The sequence below is a fragment of the Pelobates fuscus genome, chromosome 11 (genome assembly GCF_036172605.1).
Source record: "Pelobates fuscus isolate aPelFus1 chromosome 11, aPelFus1.pri, whole genome shotgun sequence".
Taxonomy (NCBI): Eukaryota; Metazoa; Chordata; class Amphibia; order Anura; family Pelobatidae; genus Pelobates; species Pelobates fuscus.
The window spans coordinates 86302783-86318745 of NC_086327.1; the positions used below are offsets into that span (position 1 = coordinate 86302783).

The 15963-nt window shown below is 38.9% G+C and overlaps 1 protein-coding gene across 1 annotated transcript in view; it reads right to left on the reverse strand.

Moving 5' to 3' along the window:
- The window catches only part of TTC34 (tetratricopeptide repeat domain 34), a 114544-nt gene that overhangs the window by 75987 nt on the left and 22594 nt on the right, over positions 1-15963 (reverse strand). The window contains exons 3-4 of the mRNA XM_063437136.1: positions 10301-10493; positions 1525-1691 (exon numbers count right to left, since the gene is read on the reverse strand). Coding sequence (XP_063293206.1) covers positions 1525-1691; positions 10301-10493 — 360 coding nt within the window. The remainder of the gene's footprint in view (positions 1-1524; positions 1692-10300; positions 10494-15963) is intronic.

Below are 15963 nucleotides of genomic sequence, written 5' to 3' on the forward strand. Positions count from 1 at the left end.
ACCCAAAGACCAACTCTCAAATACTTGACACCCAACCCCTTAGGGGGTGAGTGGTTCAGCTCCTAGGGGACCAATCAGACAGGTGTTAAGTGAATAACAGATCAACAGTATCAGTGGATTAGTGAGGTGCTAGTAAGCCTAGTGGCAGAGAATTTAAAACCACTTTGATTCATGAAACCCCTTCATTAACCTCCCAAATCACAGCCAGCTTCAGGGCGTGAGGTAGTAACATATTGCCCGAGTACCAATACTTATTACAAAGAGTGAGCCTGCAACCTCAAACATATCAAAAAACTGCTCATTCATTATAAGGCTAGGCAGGTTATCATGCACATGTTATGGGAAGCCCTCCGTTACCAATGTCTCCCACAACTGTGTTGGAAGCCGTAGGAAGCTGTGGCCGATCTTTAGCGGTTCAATGCAAGGGTCATCTCCTTTGTCATAGGGTACTTGCTCTTGAAGTTCTCAATGTGAAACTTATGCCATTACATGGATCATCTTAGATGTAATCCTTGAAGCCAGTGGGTACCTAAGTCCACCTGGTCAAAACCCTCCAAGATCCCAAGACGGGATTCTCCTGGTGTAATTCGGGTCAAATTACCCATTTACCAGTGGGTATTCTAAAGAGGGGGTAGGATGGCCAGAAAGATAAAATAAACAGGGAATGGGGATGAAATAAGGGAGTCCATCTTCATACATTCCTTTTATAAGCAAGTCCCGGAAAGGAGGTCAAGTCCTCCCTGTACTACCCTCAGAGAGTATAGGTATTAATAATTCTCTAGGTTTGGGAGCCATCAGGTCTGATAGATTCCAAGCATTGACAACGCCTTCCTTGTGACGGAGCTGTGCCCTGGACTTCGGGCGTGGAGAAACATTAAAAGTCCAGGGGGTCGAGCCACTACATATTTTCCAATGGTAGTTTAGCAGGTTACTGATTAAGATAAAATCTTAATGTGTCTGGAGAGGCTTGAGACCTTCAAGAGTGCATACTTCCTGTTGGGAACATCCACCTGTATCGTATTTTATGGGTAGCGAGTAATTCTTTAATAAGGCTATGCTAGTCATCCTTCCCAGGTTTATTGAGTGTCATTCTCGCCTTTTTTGTGTTCTTTATACGTTTACATGCTGGTGTATATACTAAGGGGTATAATAGTTTCTAACTTATTTATAGCACTACACTCACACTTTGTGTTTTTGGTGGGGTATATCACCTAAACATCGAGTATTCTATTTGTATTAGTGATTTTGTTGTCATTGATTCAAAGCAGTATCCACAGAGTGTTTTTAGTTGCGCTTATTAGATTTATTAATTTACATTAAGCGCCAACAACCACATCCGTTTGTATTTTTATCTTTCCCAGTTCATGTTTGTTCTCCACATACTTGGGTATGATTTATTTTTTTTGGACAACCTTAAACTTTAATTAAGATAAAACATTTGTTATCACAGTGAAATCACATAAATAGTAAAAAATACTTAAACATGAGCACAAACGAAAGTAATATTGTATGGCTGTAACTTACTTTTTGCTGTTTAAGAGTAATATGCATAAAGCCTTTTCCACTAAGAGCCTCTACATTGGAAGGATCATCTTTAAGAACAGCATTGAAATCAAAAATAGCAGTTTTTTTCTGTCCCAGCTGGCCATAGCATCTGGCTCTGGCAAGAAGGGATTCTTTTGCATGACCGCCTGGAGGAAAAAAAAAATTCACAATAATTTGGAAATAAAAATGCAACTATGATATTATAAACTAACTAAGAATTGTTGAAAATTTGTAACGTAATTGCAAATTTTAGAACAAAACAACCAACCTGGAAATACTCTATAAGTCTGATTTTCTAGCCCATTTATATGGGCCTAAAATATGCAACTTTAGCAATAAACCGCAAGGAAATGACTTGAAGGTTGTAATGCACTAAATACTGTACCCAATTGAAAATTTAGCAAATTCTTGAGCTTTTTACAACTTGGCTATTTTAGTATATATTTTGAGGTTCCATTGTTAATTTACAATAATTCATCGTTGTCATATAGTCCCTGCACCCTTTGGATGTTGCCCTACTTGTATTGACGCCGTGCATCATTCTTGTGTCCTTTTTGATGAGGACCACTCCACCTTGCCTATTACATATATTCCTCGATTCTTGCATCATTCTTTGATGCCATGCCAGTTCAAGTCCATACAACAACACTGGCTGCATACACTTTGGCCTCATAATGGGGTTATTTAAGGCCACACTGACTTTGCCTTGTTCTGGTGCATTTCTAGATTGTGTTGTGTATTTTCTGGTTTTGTCAAACCACATTTTTCAACAATTTTATTCAGAGTTTCCCTTTAACAATCTTGCACTGAACATAGACAGTTACATGTCAATATCTGCGACTAATACAAAATTAGGGCCTTGATTTAATATTGTTATATAAGCTTTTTAAATTATTTAATATTTTTGAATAAACTTTTAAAGTGATTTAAAATTATGAAAAATATATATATTTTAATATATTGATATGTTGATATATTTTATTTGTTATACATATGTTTGGTATTTTAATAGGTTGAAAACATTATTTGAAAAGTCTATCCAAAAGTATTAAGTAATTTGGAAAACTTATCCAAACATATTAAATCGAATATGCATGTGCATTCGTAATGCTATAGAGTCAGTTTTCAAAAGGAAGACCTACCGTGTAGGTCTCTCTGCGATAGCCCTGCCGCTTTTCCTGGGATCATCAATCTTGAAAGCATTGAGAGACTAGTGCTCATGTGCGTCAAAATGACACACTGCGCCAATCAGATGGTCTTTATGAGACCAACTCATTGAAATAGAGTTTCACTTGGCTATTTCAGTGGAAGCACTTCTAGTGGCTGTCAGTGATGGCCACTACATGCATTTAAACCCTGCAATGTAAACATTGCAGTTACTGCACAGCATCATTTTGTTTTTACTTCCAGGGTTTAAAGTACAGGGACATGAGACATGAATAAAATAGATTTCACCTCCCGCAGAGGAATGAGATATTTCCGCTTAAAATAAAAAAAGATGTGAAATTCTCTGCATAGATATGTTGTTTCCTTGGATTCTGCAGATATCGTATGGAAATTCTATATTAAAAGACTGTGCTGGTAATTATATGCTCGGTATCACCAGCTTGTTGATCCAATTAGATATTTGATGGTCATTCTATGCTGCCTCAGAATTGCAAATCACAATGGCTATAAGGTAAGGTTGGATTCCTTTTCTGCATTTAGAAAAATAGCATCATAGGGAAAAGTCTATGGCCTTATGGCTTGATTAGGACAATACATCTGAGTGTGTTGTCTGTAGACTGGTATAAAGCCGACTTAGTCCATGTGTAGTCAACTTATGGGTCTCACAAACCAATGGACAGTTTTTTATCAGTAATAGCGATAAAGTACTTCATAGAAGAAATAAACAAAAAAAAGGGAAATTTTTCATAATATCTAAAAATGTAAATAATGTTAATAAACCTATGTTAGAAATGTAATGAAATACATGGTTCTAACGCATATTTATAGAAGAGTAAACCATGTGATATACTTTAATGGACATGCAAATTAGAATTAGCTTCACTGGATGTTCTTCTACATTGCACTTAACATATACCACTGCAGCAATTATCTCCTGATCTTCTCCCAATGTCACACACTCAGGCAATGGACACTGGAAATATGCATGAAAAAGCATCAAGAGCATAGATTCTTAATGATGACTGTGTTTAGCATTAAATCTGCATGGCCCTAATGTTCTTCATATTACCAGCTCAAACAAGCAATAGTTTATATTCGTTCTGATTCAAGGACAGCCCACCTCTTAATAGTAACCAAAAATAAAAAATGAATCCAGCAATATATTATAATACCATAATGCAGCATTATACTGTACTGTATCCCAACTAAAAAAAATGGATTAGGTTTCAGTTTTTGGATCTTGCTCAGCAGACCAAAACATCTGTTTTTTCCTTGTTTTTTTCCCCCAATTTGGATTTTCCACATGGCACAATATAATAAATGGTAATAAAAAGAACAGCTGTGTGACAGGCATAGATGCTAAAAATAAGAGAAATGTAAGATACATCATTGTAGGGTGTTTTATTCATAAAATAAAACATCTGCAAACTGTAAATGGGATTGGGGTTTATATTGATATACACGCGCAGGTCAATGAATGAGAAAGATAGAGAGAGATTAGATAGATACGCATTCCAGTGTGCATTCACAGAACGTCGTAAATCATAGTTTAAATTGCTTATTTATTTAAAAAGTGCAAGACATATGGATAGTGATGTCGCGAACATAAAATTTTCCGTTCGCAAACGGCGAACGCGAACTTCCGCAAATGTTCGTGAACGGGCGAACCGGGCGAACCGCCATAGACTTCAATAGGCAGGCAAATTTTAAAACCCACAGGGACTCTTTCTGGCCACAATAGTGATGGAAAAGTTGTTTCAAGGGGACTAACACCTGGACTGTGGCATGCCGGAGGGGGATCCATGGCAAAACTCCCATGGAAAATTACATAGTTGATGCAGAGTCTGGTTTTAATCCATAAAGGGCAGAAATCACCTAACATTCCTAAATTGTTTGGAATAACGTGCTTTAAAACATCAGGTATGATGTTGTATCGATCAGGTAGTGTAAGGGTTACGCCCGCTTCACAGTGACAGACCAAACTCCCCGTTTAACGCACCGCAAACAACCGCAAACAGTCCATTTGCACAACTGCAAACTCCCCATTTGCACAAGGTTGGATAACAAGCTAGCCATGTCCCGTTCCTTGCCCTCACTGATGTCATTGAAGGTCTCTCTTCCTTCACCCAGGAAGCGGGAGATGGAAAAAGATGCTTGGTCGGTCATCCTACTTCAAATTTGGGGCACTGCGCGTGCAATCTAATGTGCCACCAGATAGGAGTAGTGTGTTAAGTAGTCCTATTCTTATCAGTTTAATCCCTGTTACGTCCCCTATCAGGGGACGTGTATATAAGGCATCGATTTTAGGAAGCGGGAGATGGAAAAAGATGCTTGGTCGGTCCTCCTACTTCAAATTTGGGGTACTGCGCGTGCAATCTAATGTGCCACCAGATAGGAGTAGTGTGTTAAGTGGTACTATTATTATCAGTTTAATCCCTGTTACGTCCCCTATCAGGGGACGTGTATATAAGGCATCAATTTTAGGAAGCGGGAGATGGAAAAAGATGCTTGGTCGGTCCTCCTACTTCAAATTTGGGGCACTGCACGTGCAATCTAATGTGCCACCAGATAGGAATAGTACTACTTAACACACCACTCCTATCAGTTTAATCCCTGTTACGTCCCCTATCAGGGGACGTGTATATAAGGCATCGATTTTAGGAAGCGGGAGATGGAAAAAGATGCTTGGTCGGTCCTCCTACTTCAAATTTGCTTGTTCTCATGTGTTGATCCCATAGGCGTTTGTGATGTGCGATCATGTGCCTTCGCAAAGCAGTTGTACCTAGGTGGGTGTTGGATTTCCCACGACTCAGTTTCTTTTGGCACAGGTTGCAAATGGCATCGCTGTTGTCAGAGGCAGACACACAAAAAATATGCCACACTGCTGAGCTCTGCAATGACGGCATTCTGGTGGTGGCAACAGCATGCGTTGATTGGCGTGCTGTCTGGCTGACCCCGGGTGCCGATGCATGCTGTCTGACTGTGCCACTAGCTCCTTGCAACGACCTCCCCCTGCTTCCAACTCGTCTCCTCCTCCTCTTCTCTGTCTCCCCATCTGAACTTTCCCCCTGTTCTTCTTCTCTTCTAGCGGGCACCCACGTGACATCCACGGACGCATCGTCATCATCAACCGCTTCACTTGTATCTGACAACTCAGCAAAGGAAGCAGCAGTGGGTACAACATCATCATCGTCACACCGTACGTGTGTAATCCTGCCTGACTGAGACATATCCCTGTTATCTACATCCTCTGGCAATAATGGTTGCGCATCACTCATTTCTTCCAACTGATGTGTAAATAACTCCTCTGACATACCAAGTGAAGCGGCTGTGGTGCTAGTGTTGGTGGTGGCGGCAGGCGGGCGAGTCGTAACTTGAGAGGTGCCCGAAGCTAAGCTGGAGGAGGATGGTGCGTCGAGGTTCAGAGCGGAAGCTGTAGAAGATTGGGTGTCCTGTGTTAGCCAGTCAACTATGTCCTCAGAACTTTTTGAGTTCAGGGTACGTGGCCTCTGAACACTGGGCATTATTCTAGGGCCAAAGGGAATCACAGCACCACGACCACGATGGCCCCTGCGGGGTGGCCTGCCTCTGCCTGTCATTTTTTTTTCGATTAGTGGTACTATGCGTGCAAGCTACTGTGACAACAGATATGAGTGGCACTGGCAGGCCCTGAAACGCACACTCATGAAGGAAACTGACTGCTATTATATTACAGTCAAAAAAGTTTAGTTTTTTTTAAATGCAAGCTATTGGGACACCAGATATGAGTGAGTGGTGGCACTGGACAGGCCCTGAAACGCACACTCGTGAAGGAAACTGACTGCTATTATATAACAGTCCAAAAAGTTCTTTTTTTTTGTTAAATGCAAGCTATTGTGACACCAGATATGAGTGGTGGCACTGGGCAAGTGGGCACAGTATACGCTGTGAGGCTGACACACACACTGGCAGACAACTAACTGCTATTCAATCTATTACAGTCAAAAAAAATTTATTTTTTTTAAATGTACACTACTGTTACACCAGATATGAGTTGCACTGGTGTGACACTGTGCCCTGGCAGGCCCTGAAACACACACTCGTGAAGGAAACTGACTGCTATTATATTACAGTCCAAAAAGGTTTTTTGTTAAATGCAAGCTATTGTGACACCAGTGAGTGAGTGGTGGCACTGGGCAGGCCCTGAAATGCACACTAGTGAAGGAAACTGACTGCTATTATATTACAGTCCAAAAAGTTTTTGTTTTGTTTTTAAATGCAAGCTATTGTGACACCAGTGAGTGAGTGGTAGCACTGGGCAAGTGGGCACAGTATATGCTGTGAGCCTGACACACAGGCTGGCAGGCAGGCAACTGCAATTACATTACACAGAAAAAAAAATCAGACCGATGTTCTAGCCCTAAAAAGGGCTTTTTGGGGTGCTGTCCTTACAGCAGAGATCAGATGAGTCCTTCAGGACTGTAGTGGACACTGAATACACTAGCCTTGCTATTAATTTCCCTATCAAATCAGCAGCAGCTACACTGTCCCTACTCTCACTAAGAATGCAGTGAATGTAATGAATGTACAATGTACAATGAATGTAAAATGGATGCTGTCCAGGAGGTGGGAGGGTCTGGGAGGGAGGGTCTGCTGCTGATTGGCTGGAATGTGTCTGCTGACTGTGAGGTACAGGGTCAAAGTTTACTCAATGATGATGAATAGGGGGCGGACCGAACAGCGCATGTGTTCACTATCTGTGGCGAACGCGAACAAGCGATGTTCGCCAGCGAACAGTTCGGGACATTACTACATATGGATCTATGTTTTAGTTCCCACATGGGACATATTTTCCCTTCTACCCCGCAGATGTGGCCAAAATAGTAAAAAACTAAACTTTAGCATTTAGTAATTATAAAAAAAAACTAGAATCAGGAAGTCAGACAGATCTAAAGGATTAGACAGAAAGAGGCTAAGCAAGTTATAATAGCCTCCAAAGCCCACGCTGAAAAGAGAATAGCACAGTCAGTAAAAAAAAGAGGGATAAAACATTTTAGATACATACATGAGATAAGGAAAGTAAAACAAGGATTAGTAAGAAGGAAGGTATGTAGAAGAGGATAAAGGTCTAGCTGACTGCCTCACTGCATATTGTTTTTTCTGTATTTGCAGATGAAAATGAAGGAAAGGGACTTCAGTTTAGAAAAAGGTAAAATTAGTCATTTGTTACATGTGAGTTTACAGAGGAAGAGGTTCTATTTCAACTATCAAAAGTAAAGACAAATAAGTTGATGGGGCCTGATGGGATACACCCAACGTTAGTGGTGTACTAAACCATTAACATATTTATTTAACCAATCACAAGTAATCCCAGAACACAGGAAATTAGCAAATGTTGTGCCCATTCACAAGAAAGGTAGTAAGGAGGAGTCTGGCAACTATAGGCCAGTAAGCCTCACTTTAGTTGTGGGGATGGGAACCATGTTATTGTTGGACTGTTGAACATCTAAAATTACATGGATTTCAAGATCAGAGACAACATGGGTTTACTTCAGGAAGATCATACCAAACTAATCTTATACATTTGTTGATTGGGTAACTAAAATAATAGATCAGGGTGGTGCAGTAGACATTGCTTACCTAAATTTCAGTAAGGCTTTTGACACTGTTCCACATAGAAGGCTCACCAATAAACTGCAATCTTTATGTTTGGATTCCAATATAGTTGAATGGGTTAGGCAGTGGCTGAGTGACAGGCAACATTGGGTTGTAGTCACTGGAGTATATTTGAAGGTCTTGTTACCAGTGGAGTACCTCAGGGATCTGTACTTGGACCCATTTTCTTTATTATTTTTATTAGTGATATTGCAGAAGGTCTTGATTGTAACGTATGTCTTTTTGCTGCTGATAATAAGATATGTAACAGGGTTGATGTTCCAGGAGGGATAAGCCAAATGATAAATGATTTAGGTAAACTAAATGGTCAGAGCTGTGGCAACTGACATATAATGTGGCTAAGTGCAAGATAATGCATCTGGGGTGTAAAAACCCAAGGGCAGGGTATAGAACATTTGATACCCTACTAACCTCAACATCTGAGGAAAGGGATTCAGGAGTTATTATTTCAGATGACTTAAAGGTAGGTAGACAATTCAATAGAACAGCAGGAAATGCTAGCAGAATGCTTGGTTGCATAGGGAGAGGTATTAGCAGAACAATGTATGCCATTGTAAAGAACACTGGTGAGACCTCACTTGGAGTATTGTACGCAGTACTAGAGACCGTATCTCCAGAAGGATATTGATACTTTTGAAACAGTTTAGAGAAGGGCTACTAAACTGGTTCATGGATTGCAGGATAAAACTTACCAGGAAAGGTTAAAGGATCGTAACATGTATAGCTCAGTGGAAAGATGAGATGGGGGGATATGATAGAAAAATTAAAATACATGAAGGAAATCAACACAGTAAAGAAGGAGACTATATTTAAAAGAAGAAAAACTACCACAACAAAAGGACAGTCTTAAATCAAAGGGGAAAAAAATGTAAAAATAATTTTAGGAAGTATCAATTTACAGAGAGGGTATTGGATGCATGGAATAGCCTTCCAGCTGAAGTGGTAGAGGTTAACACAGTGAGGTATTTTAAGCATGCGTGGGATAGGCACAAGGCTATCCTAGACTTAAGATAAGGCCAGGGACTAATTAAAGTATTTAGAAAATTGGGCAGATTAGATGGCCTGAATGGTTCTTATCTGCCGTCACATTCTATGTTTCTATGTTTCTTGAAAAAGGCCCTAGGTGGGGGCTGAAATGCTGATCCTTATGTTTCCCAATGTTTAACTAAGAAGCATTTCAAACTATGAGTTAGAAACTCCCTTGTGTATATATTTATTGTTGGAATGATGCATCCAGGCTAAGACCTTCAACTTAACTGAGCAAGATATGTACAAAAACACATTTTATGTATATATACACATATACTGCCGTACTGCCGCACTGCCGCACTGCCGCATATTAATTCAAAGCATTATATTCTGAATTCATATATCTATTATTCCTTCTGTTAATTAAAAGGACACTATAGGCACCCAGACCACTTCAGCTTATTCCTACGGTGTTGTCCTAATGTGATCGTGGCACTCACTGCACATGCGCATTAGCTCCCTGACGGTGCAGGAGGTGCGAAGGCAGAGCCTGACCCAGTGCCGAAGGACATCGGTTCTGGATTCAGGTAAGGGAGAAAAGGTTTCTTTTTAACCCCTTAAGGACCAAACTTCTGGAATAAAAGGGAATCATGACGTGTCACACACGTCATGTGTCCTTAAGGGGTTAAAAAAGTATTTTAAGGCATGCTTAGCATTTTTTTTTTTTTTGCAGACGTTTATGCCAGGCCCTAGAATGTTTTCTACCTTCTATTCTTTGGTATATCAAACATTTCAGGACTTCAAAGAAAAGTAAATAAAATTTGTAGATAAAAATGCTGTTAGTTTCCAGGTTACATAGACTAGGCATCTGCCAGCAATTTATTATACATTATCTTACATTTATATATTTATTTTATTTTATGTTGGCATTTAGGCAGTAATAATTTAGGACATAAAATCATACCTGATGCAATAATAGCAAATGAAAGGTATGCAATTGCTTCTTTGATGTATGTTTCTCCTTGCTTGTTCTGTAAAATATTCAACGCTTTGGAATGACAGTGACTCTGCATCAATTTGCGGTCCTCTTCTTTAAATATATCCATGATGGGAAGAAGGCAGGATGTATCACCTATCTGTATTACTTTTTTTATCACCTAAAAGCATAGACAGAAAAAACATGCAATAAATGTTACATAATATGGAAGAAACAATTTATTTGTTGTAACAAAACACACATGTATACAGAGTATTGCATTTTTATATTAATCCTTTCACCACCAAACACTTTTTGACTAAAGAAACACTATAGGGTCAGGAACACAACTATGTATTCCTGACTCTATACTGCTAAACCCACCATTTAGGTGGCTTGCCCTCTCCCCTTAGTCACCTAAAAAACAATTCAAACTCACCCTATTTCCAGCACCGTGCGGGTCTGCCGGCGCTGGCTCTGCACCCTTGGTAACATCATCAAAATTGCCGATTTTTAGCCAATCCAATGCTTTCCCATGGAGAGCGTGGAGATGCGGCATGGCAGTGCTGCCTACTGTGCAGCACTGAACCAGGAAGCACCTCCAGTGGCCATCTGAGGAGTAGCCACTTGGAGGGTCCCTAGGGGAAATGTAAACACTGCCTTTCTGAAAAGGCAGTGTTTGCATGAAAATGCCTGAAGGCAATAATCATACTCACCAGAACAACTACATTAAGCTGTTGTTGTTCTGGTGACTAGAGTGTCCATTAATAAAAATATACATTTATTCAAAGCAAGGGATGCTTGTAAATATATCATAACACAAATTTGTGTGTATAGATTTTTGCTTTACAGAAAAACTAAAATTAGAATTATGTAAACATATACCTTTTTTTAACTTATTCATTTAACTTTTATAAAAAAAAATATTTGGGAAATGAAAAGCTTTAGACAGTATACAGCTTCTTTTATTTTGCAATATTTTACAAAGGGTCAGAAAGGTTAGTTTAAAAACAAAATATATTTTTTTCTCACATACAGTAGGTGTGTGACAAAAATAGATACCATATATACTCAAGTATAAGTCGACCCGAATATAAGTCGAGACCCCTAATTTTACCCCCAAAATCTGGGAAAACGTATTGACTTGAGTATAAGACTAGGGTGGGAAATGCAGCAGCTAATGGTAAATTTCTAAATAAAATCAGATCCCCCCAAAATTATATTAATTGAATATTTATTTACAGTGTGTGTATATAATGAATGCAGTCTGTATGTGTATATAATGCAGTGTGTTTGTATGAATGCAGTGTGTGTATGAATACAGTGTGTGTGTGTGTGTGTGTGTGTGTGTGTATGAATGCAGTGTGTGTGTGTGTATGAATGCAGTGTGTGTGTATGAATGCAGTGTGTGTGTATGAGTGCGTGTGTGTGTGTGTGTGTGTGTGTGTGTGTGTGTGTGTGTGTGTGTATGAATGCAGTGTGTGTATGTGATGCAGAGCCTTGGTGGGGGGGGTGGGCATTTTTATTATTATTTTTATATATATATATATATAACGGAATGACAAGCACCGGGCATTGGACTACGGATCAGGTGGAGTGCAAGATTATTTGTTTTTGTTTTTTTTATATATATATATAAATATAAATATATATATATATATATATATATATATATATATATTAGTCATATTTTTTATTGTAATATTATTGCATTTTTCTTATTTTATTGTTATTTAATTTTTTATTTATATTTTTTTTTGTCCCCCCTCCCTGCTTGTTAGCTGGCCAGGGAGGGGGGCTCTCATTCCCTGGTGGTCCAGTGGATGGCTGTGTAGGAGGGGGGCTGGCAGAAAGCTGTTACTTACCTTTCCTGCAGCTCCTGTCAGCTCCCTTCTCTCACCTCCATTCCGGTCAGCTCCCTTCTCCTCCACTGCAAGTCTCGCGGCCACACGGAGCCCGTGGCAGCGCTCTGACCCCGCGGCTCTCGCGAGACTTGCAGGGGAGCTGACCGGAACGGAGGTGAGAGAAGGGAGCTGACAGGAGCTGCAGGAAAGGTAAGTAAATGCTTCCTGCCAGCCCCCAACAGGACCGCCAGGCTTGTAATGAGCCCGGCGGTCCTGGTCTGTATTATGGCAATGTAAGTTGCCATAATACAGACAGTGACTCGAGTATAAGTCGAGTGGGGGTTTTTAAGCACAAATAATGTGCTGAAAAACTCGACTTATACTCTAGTATATACGGTACATAAAAATGGTCAAGTACCTTTTAGATGTTTTAAGGACCCTAAAGACATTACTAGCAGTACATCTTTACTAAAAATGGCAAAAGAATGTAAAACATTATCTCTGAATTTGAGCATAATGTACATATGCAGAAAAATTAAACAGTTACATTGTGTCTAAGATAAAGGCATTTAAAACTGCTATAGCTATCGTTATCACTATATGTAATGCTATCAGTGAAATAGTAGAGTACATTCATTAATTTCCCCCTCATTGACTGTAGAGATCATATGACCCATTGCAACTTCCTTTACAGTATGGAATCCAGGCATAGCAGACTTTTTCAGCACACTTGCTAGTAGTATTAGATTAGTAACCAGTGACTTTTAGAAGACACATTTTTCCTCTATAGGCTGGTAATTATTCCTAGAGTATAAATGAGGGTGATCAAGGCTTTATGAATTACATTTCATACTGCAAGAAACATGAAAATAAGAACATGTATTATTGATTCTGGTGTGTAGCTGTTTCAGCTTCTCAGTATAAGATATCAGCTGTCAAACTGGGATTAAATAACATTGGCTCCACTAGCAACCAGTGGGCACTTAGATAAAAAAAAAAGCCTTTGCAGCACAGTTTAAAAGATAAATAAAAAAAAGGATAAATAAATAAAAATAATAATGAAGTGTTAAAAAAAATATATAGAAACGCCTATGGGGGTCAATATGTTCCCATATTTAGATGATATGGCCTGCTGCTCACTGTAATTAAAAAACTAGTGACAGGACAGACTGTTCTGTCCAGACAGTAGTAAAATACAGAGGATAACTAGGCCCCGGTCCCCATCGTTCACAGGGCGGAAGCTTAAAATTACATAATGGGGGGTTGAAATGTCACTGCCCCTCCCCCCACCTGTGACCAGTGGGTGGTGTCTCTATTAAATAAAAAAGCAGAGGGTGGGGGCTTTTAAGAAAATACATACCCATTACATCCTGATGCAACATCTAAAAATTAAAAAAAATAAACTGACGAAACAATAACAATTGTTCTGGAACAGCCACGGGCTCCGTGCAGAGTTAGGTTTCAAGGTGGGAAAAGCATTTACAAAGCCTTTCCCATGATTTGAAATCTCAGTAGAGCGCTCTGATTGGTTGGCTTGTAAGTGAGCCAACCATCGCGCCTTAACAGAGACTTGCAATAGGAATGTTCCCAGACAAGTCTTGTAAGAGATGAGACTTGCCTGTGAGAACACTCTGATTGCAAGCCAACCAATCAGAGTACTTTACTGAGAAATCAAAGCATATTATTTAGAATATTATCCTTAGTTTTTTTTTTATTTACTGTTATTAGATTTATTGGTTTCACTTACAATATCCGGGTGAGGGGGGTAGGTAGGACAATATTTTTATAACAGGGGACCCACAGCCACCAGAAGGATGCATGTGGATTGTCCCTAACTTTAACATATCTTTAGCCACCCTCCCATTATGTTTAATACCCCTTAATCCAATGCCTATGGGTAGCGTACTATATTTTAAAAAGCCTACACCTGCTACCCACTAGTGGGGGCTGAGAGGAACACTATATCCCTCCAATTCATTACATTAATAGCCCCCACCTGCCGCTCCATGTTAGGGTCAGGGGAAGGCACTAGGATGTCAATTATTTAATTTGAGGTTCCCCACATAATGTCCAGGGTTGAGGGCATGGGGGGAGAGGTGCCAGTTACAACCAGTATTTTATAAGCAACTGACAAGTTGCTCATTTTTAATTAGCCTAAGTAGCCTTTGGCTGCTCTCGGTTTAGTAGCAATGTCATCATCCACATCATGGCGTGTGAAGGTACAATTTTTTTTATAGCTTCCGAATACTAACACAAGGGTCATATTGAAACCCTTTTTTCTCTATTTTTATTATTTTTTTTTTTATTTCTGGTTTGTCCAAACCATTACACATTAGCACCTTGAAGTGATTGATTTAGACAAATCCAAACTGCACATGAATAAAATGTAATTGCCTGGATCTAACTTTTTTTGGGTGGGGCCGTGGGGGGGAATCGATTTGGTTGAACTACATTTATTTTGTCTGCACAAATTAATTGTTCAGGAATGCCAAAAAAATCCACAATGTTCTTTTTAAAAAGTATGTTTATTATGAAGATAACATTATTTTTTACATTTTTCTTTTATTTTGCAGTACTTCAGATTGGTTCTAAAAACAGCATTTTTATGTATATACTCAGTGACCCTTTTTCCAATGTGAAGCAAACTTGGTGACCCTTATCTCGGTTGTGAAAGGGATGTCTATTACCCATGGAAAGTATTGCAGCTGCAGTTAAAGCCACATGTCAGTTGGCAATTTATCATGTGGATATCCAATCAACAAAAATGAGCTTAGCGATCAAATGTTAGGTACCATAAGAACCATTTGCTATACAGACAAAAACATTTCTCTTTTCTACATAAACAAGTTCCTCGCTTATGGGCATGAATTGAAGCTTCCTTGAAATGTAAACAGAATGTAAAAAATAATATCTGCAAGGTAGCAGTTCCCATCTAAGGACACTTTGAGAACTTTGAAAAGCTTACATTTGCACTGTGCTGCACGAACTGTAAGTCTGCGTTTTCAATAGCATTAATAAGAACAACATTTGTGAGGCCCAATTTTATTTAATTACTTCAAGATCGTGGTTGCTTAATCTTTTTCTTGTCGTAATTACTTCATCTCCATTTGTAGACTGTTTGACATCAATTTTAGATTGAAAGGTAAACAGTCCTTTAAAAGGAAAATAATTGATAAATGTGATGTGCGCTTTGAATAAAAGAAATATTTTTTGATTGCAGAATGAGTTTGTTTATAAGTTTGAATTAAGTAATATTACAATTCATGGAGCGATGAAAAAAACTATTAGGCAAAATAAGCCCACATTTGGTCTAAATTATTTTCATGTAAATATTTAAGTCTCATATTCATGATAAATACCGCCATCTAGTGTAGAATTGGCTAGCTGCTGCACAATGATTCTCTAATCTACTATCTTGTGTTGTCTAAAGTCATAGAAACAAAGGGACACAGTAGCCTGCGCTAACAGATAACACATGTATCGATGACTGGTAAAACTAAAAAAATATGGTAATGGTATTTTTTGCTAAAGATCACTACTAATGCCCATTAATTAATAAATGCTGTAAGCCATTTGGAATCAATTTAACTTAGAGAAAAATATTTTATATATGGCTAAAGCTAATCTCATATGAAAACACCTATAAGCAAGAGGCCGAGGGTGCACCAAAAAAATAAGTATATTATAATCAATATCATTTATTGTTTAAAAAGTATTTAGGTAGTATCTGTCTGCAGTTTCCATATGTGTAATGTGTCACATAGCAAAATACAACATTAAAATGCACTAAAAAAGAGACACTATACA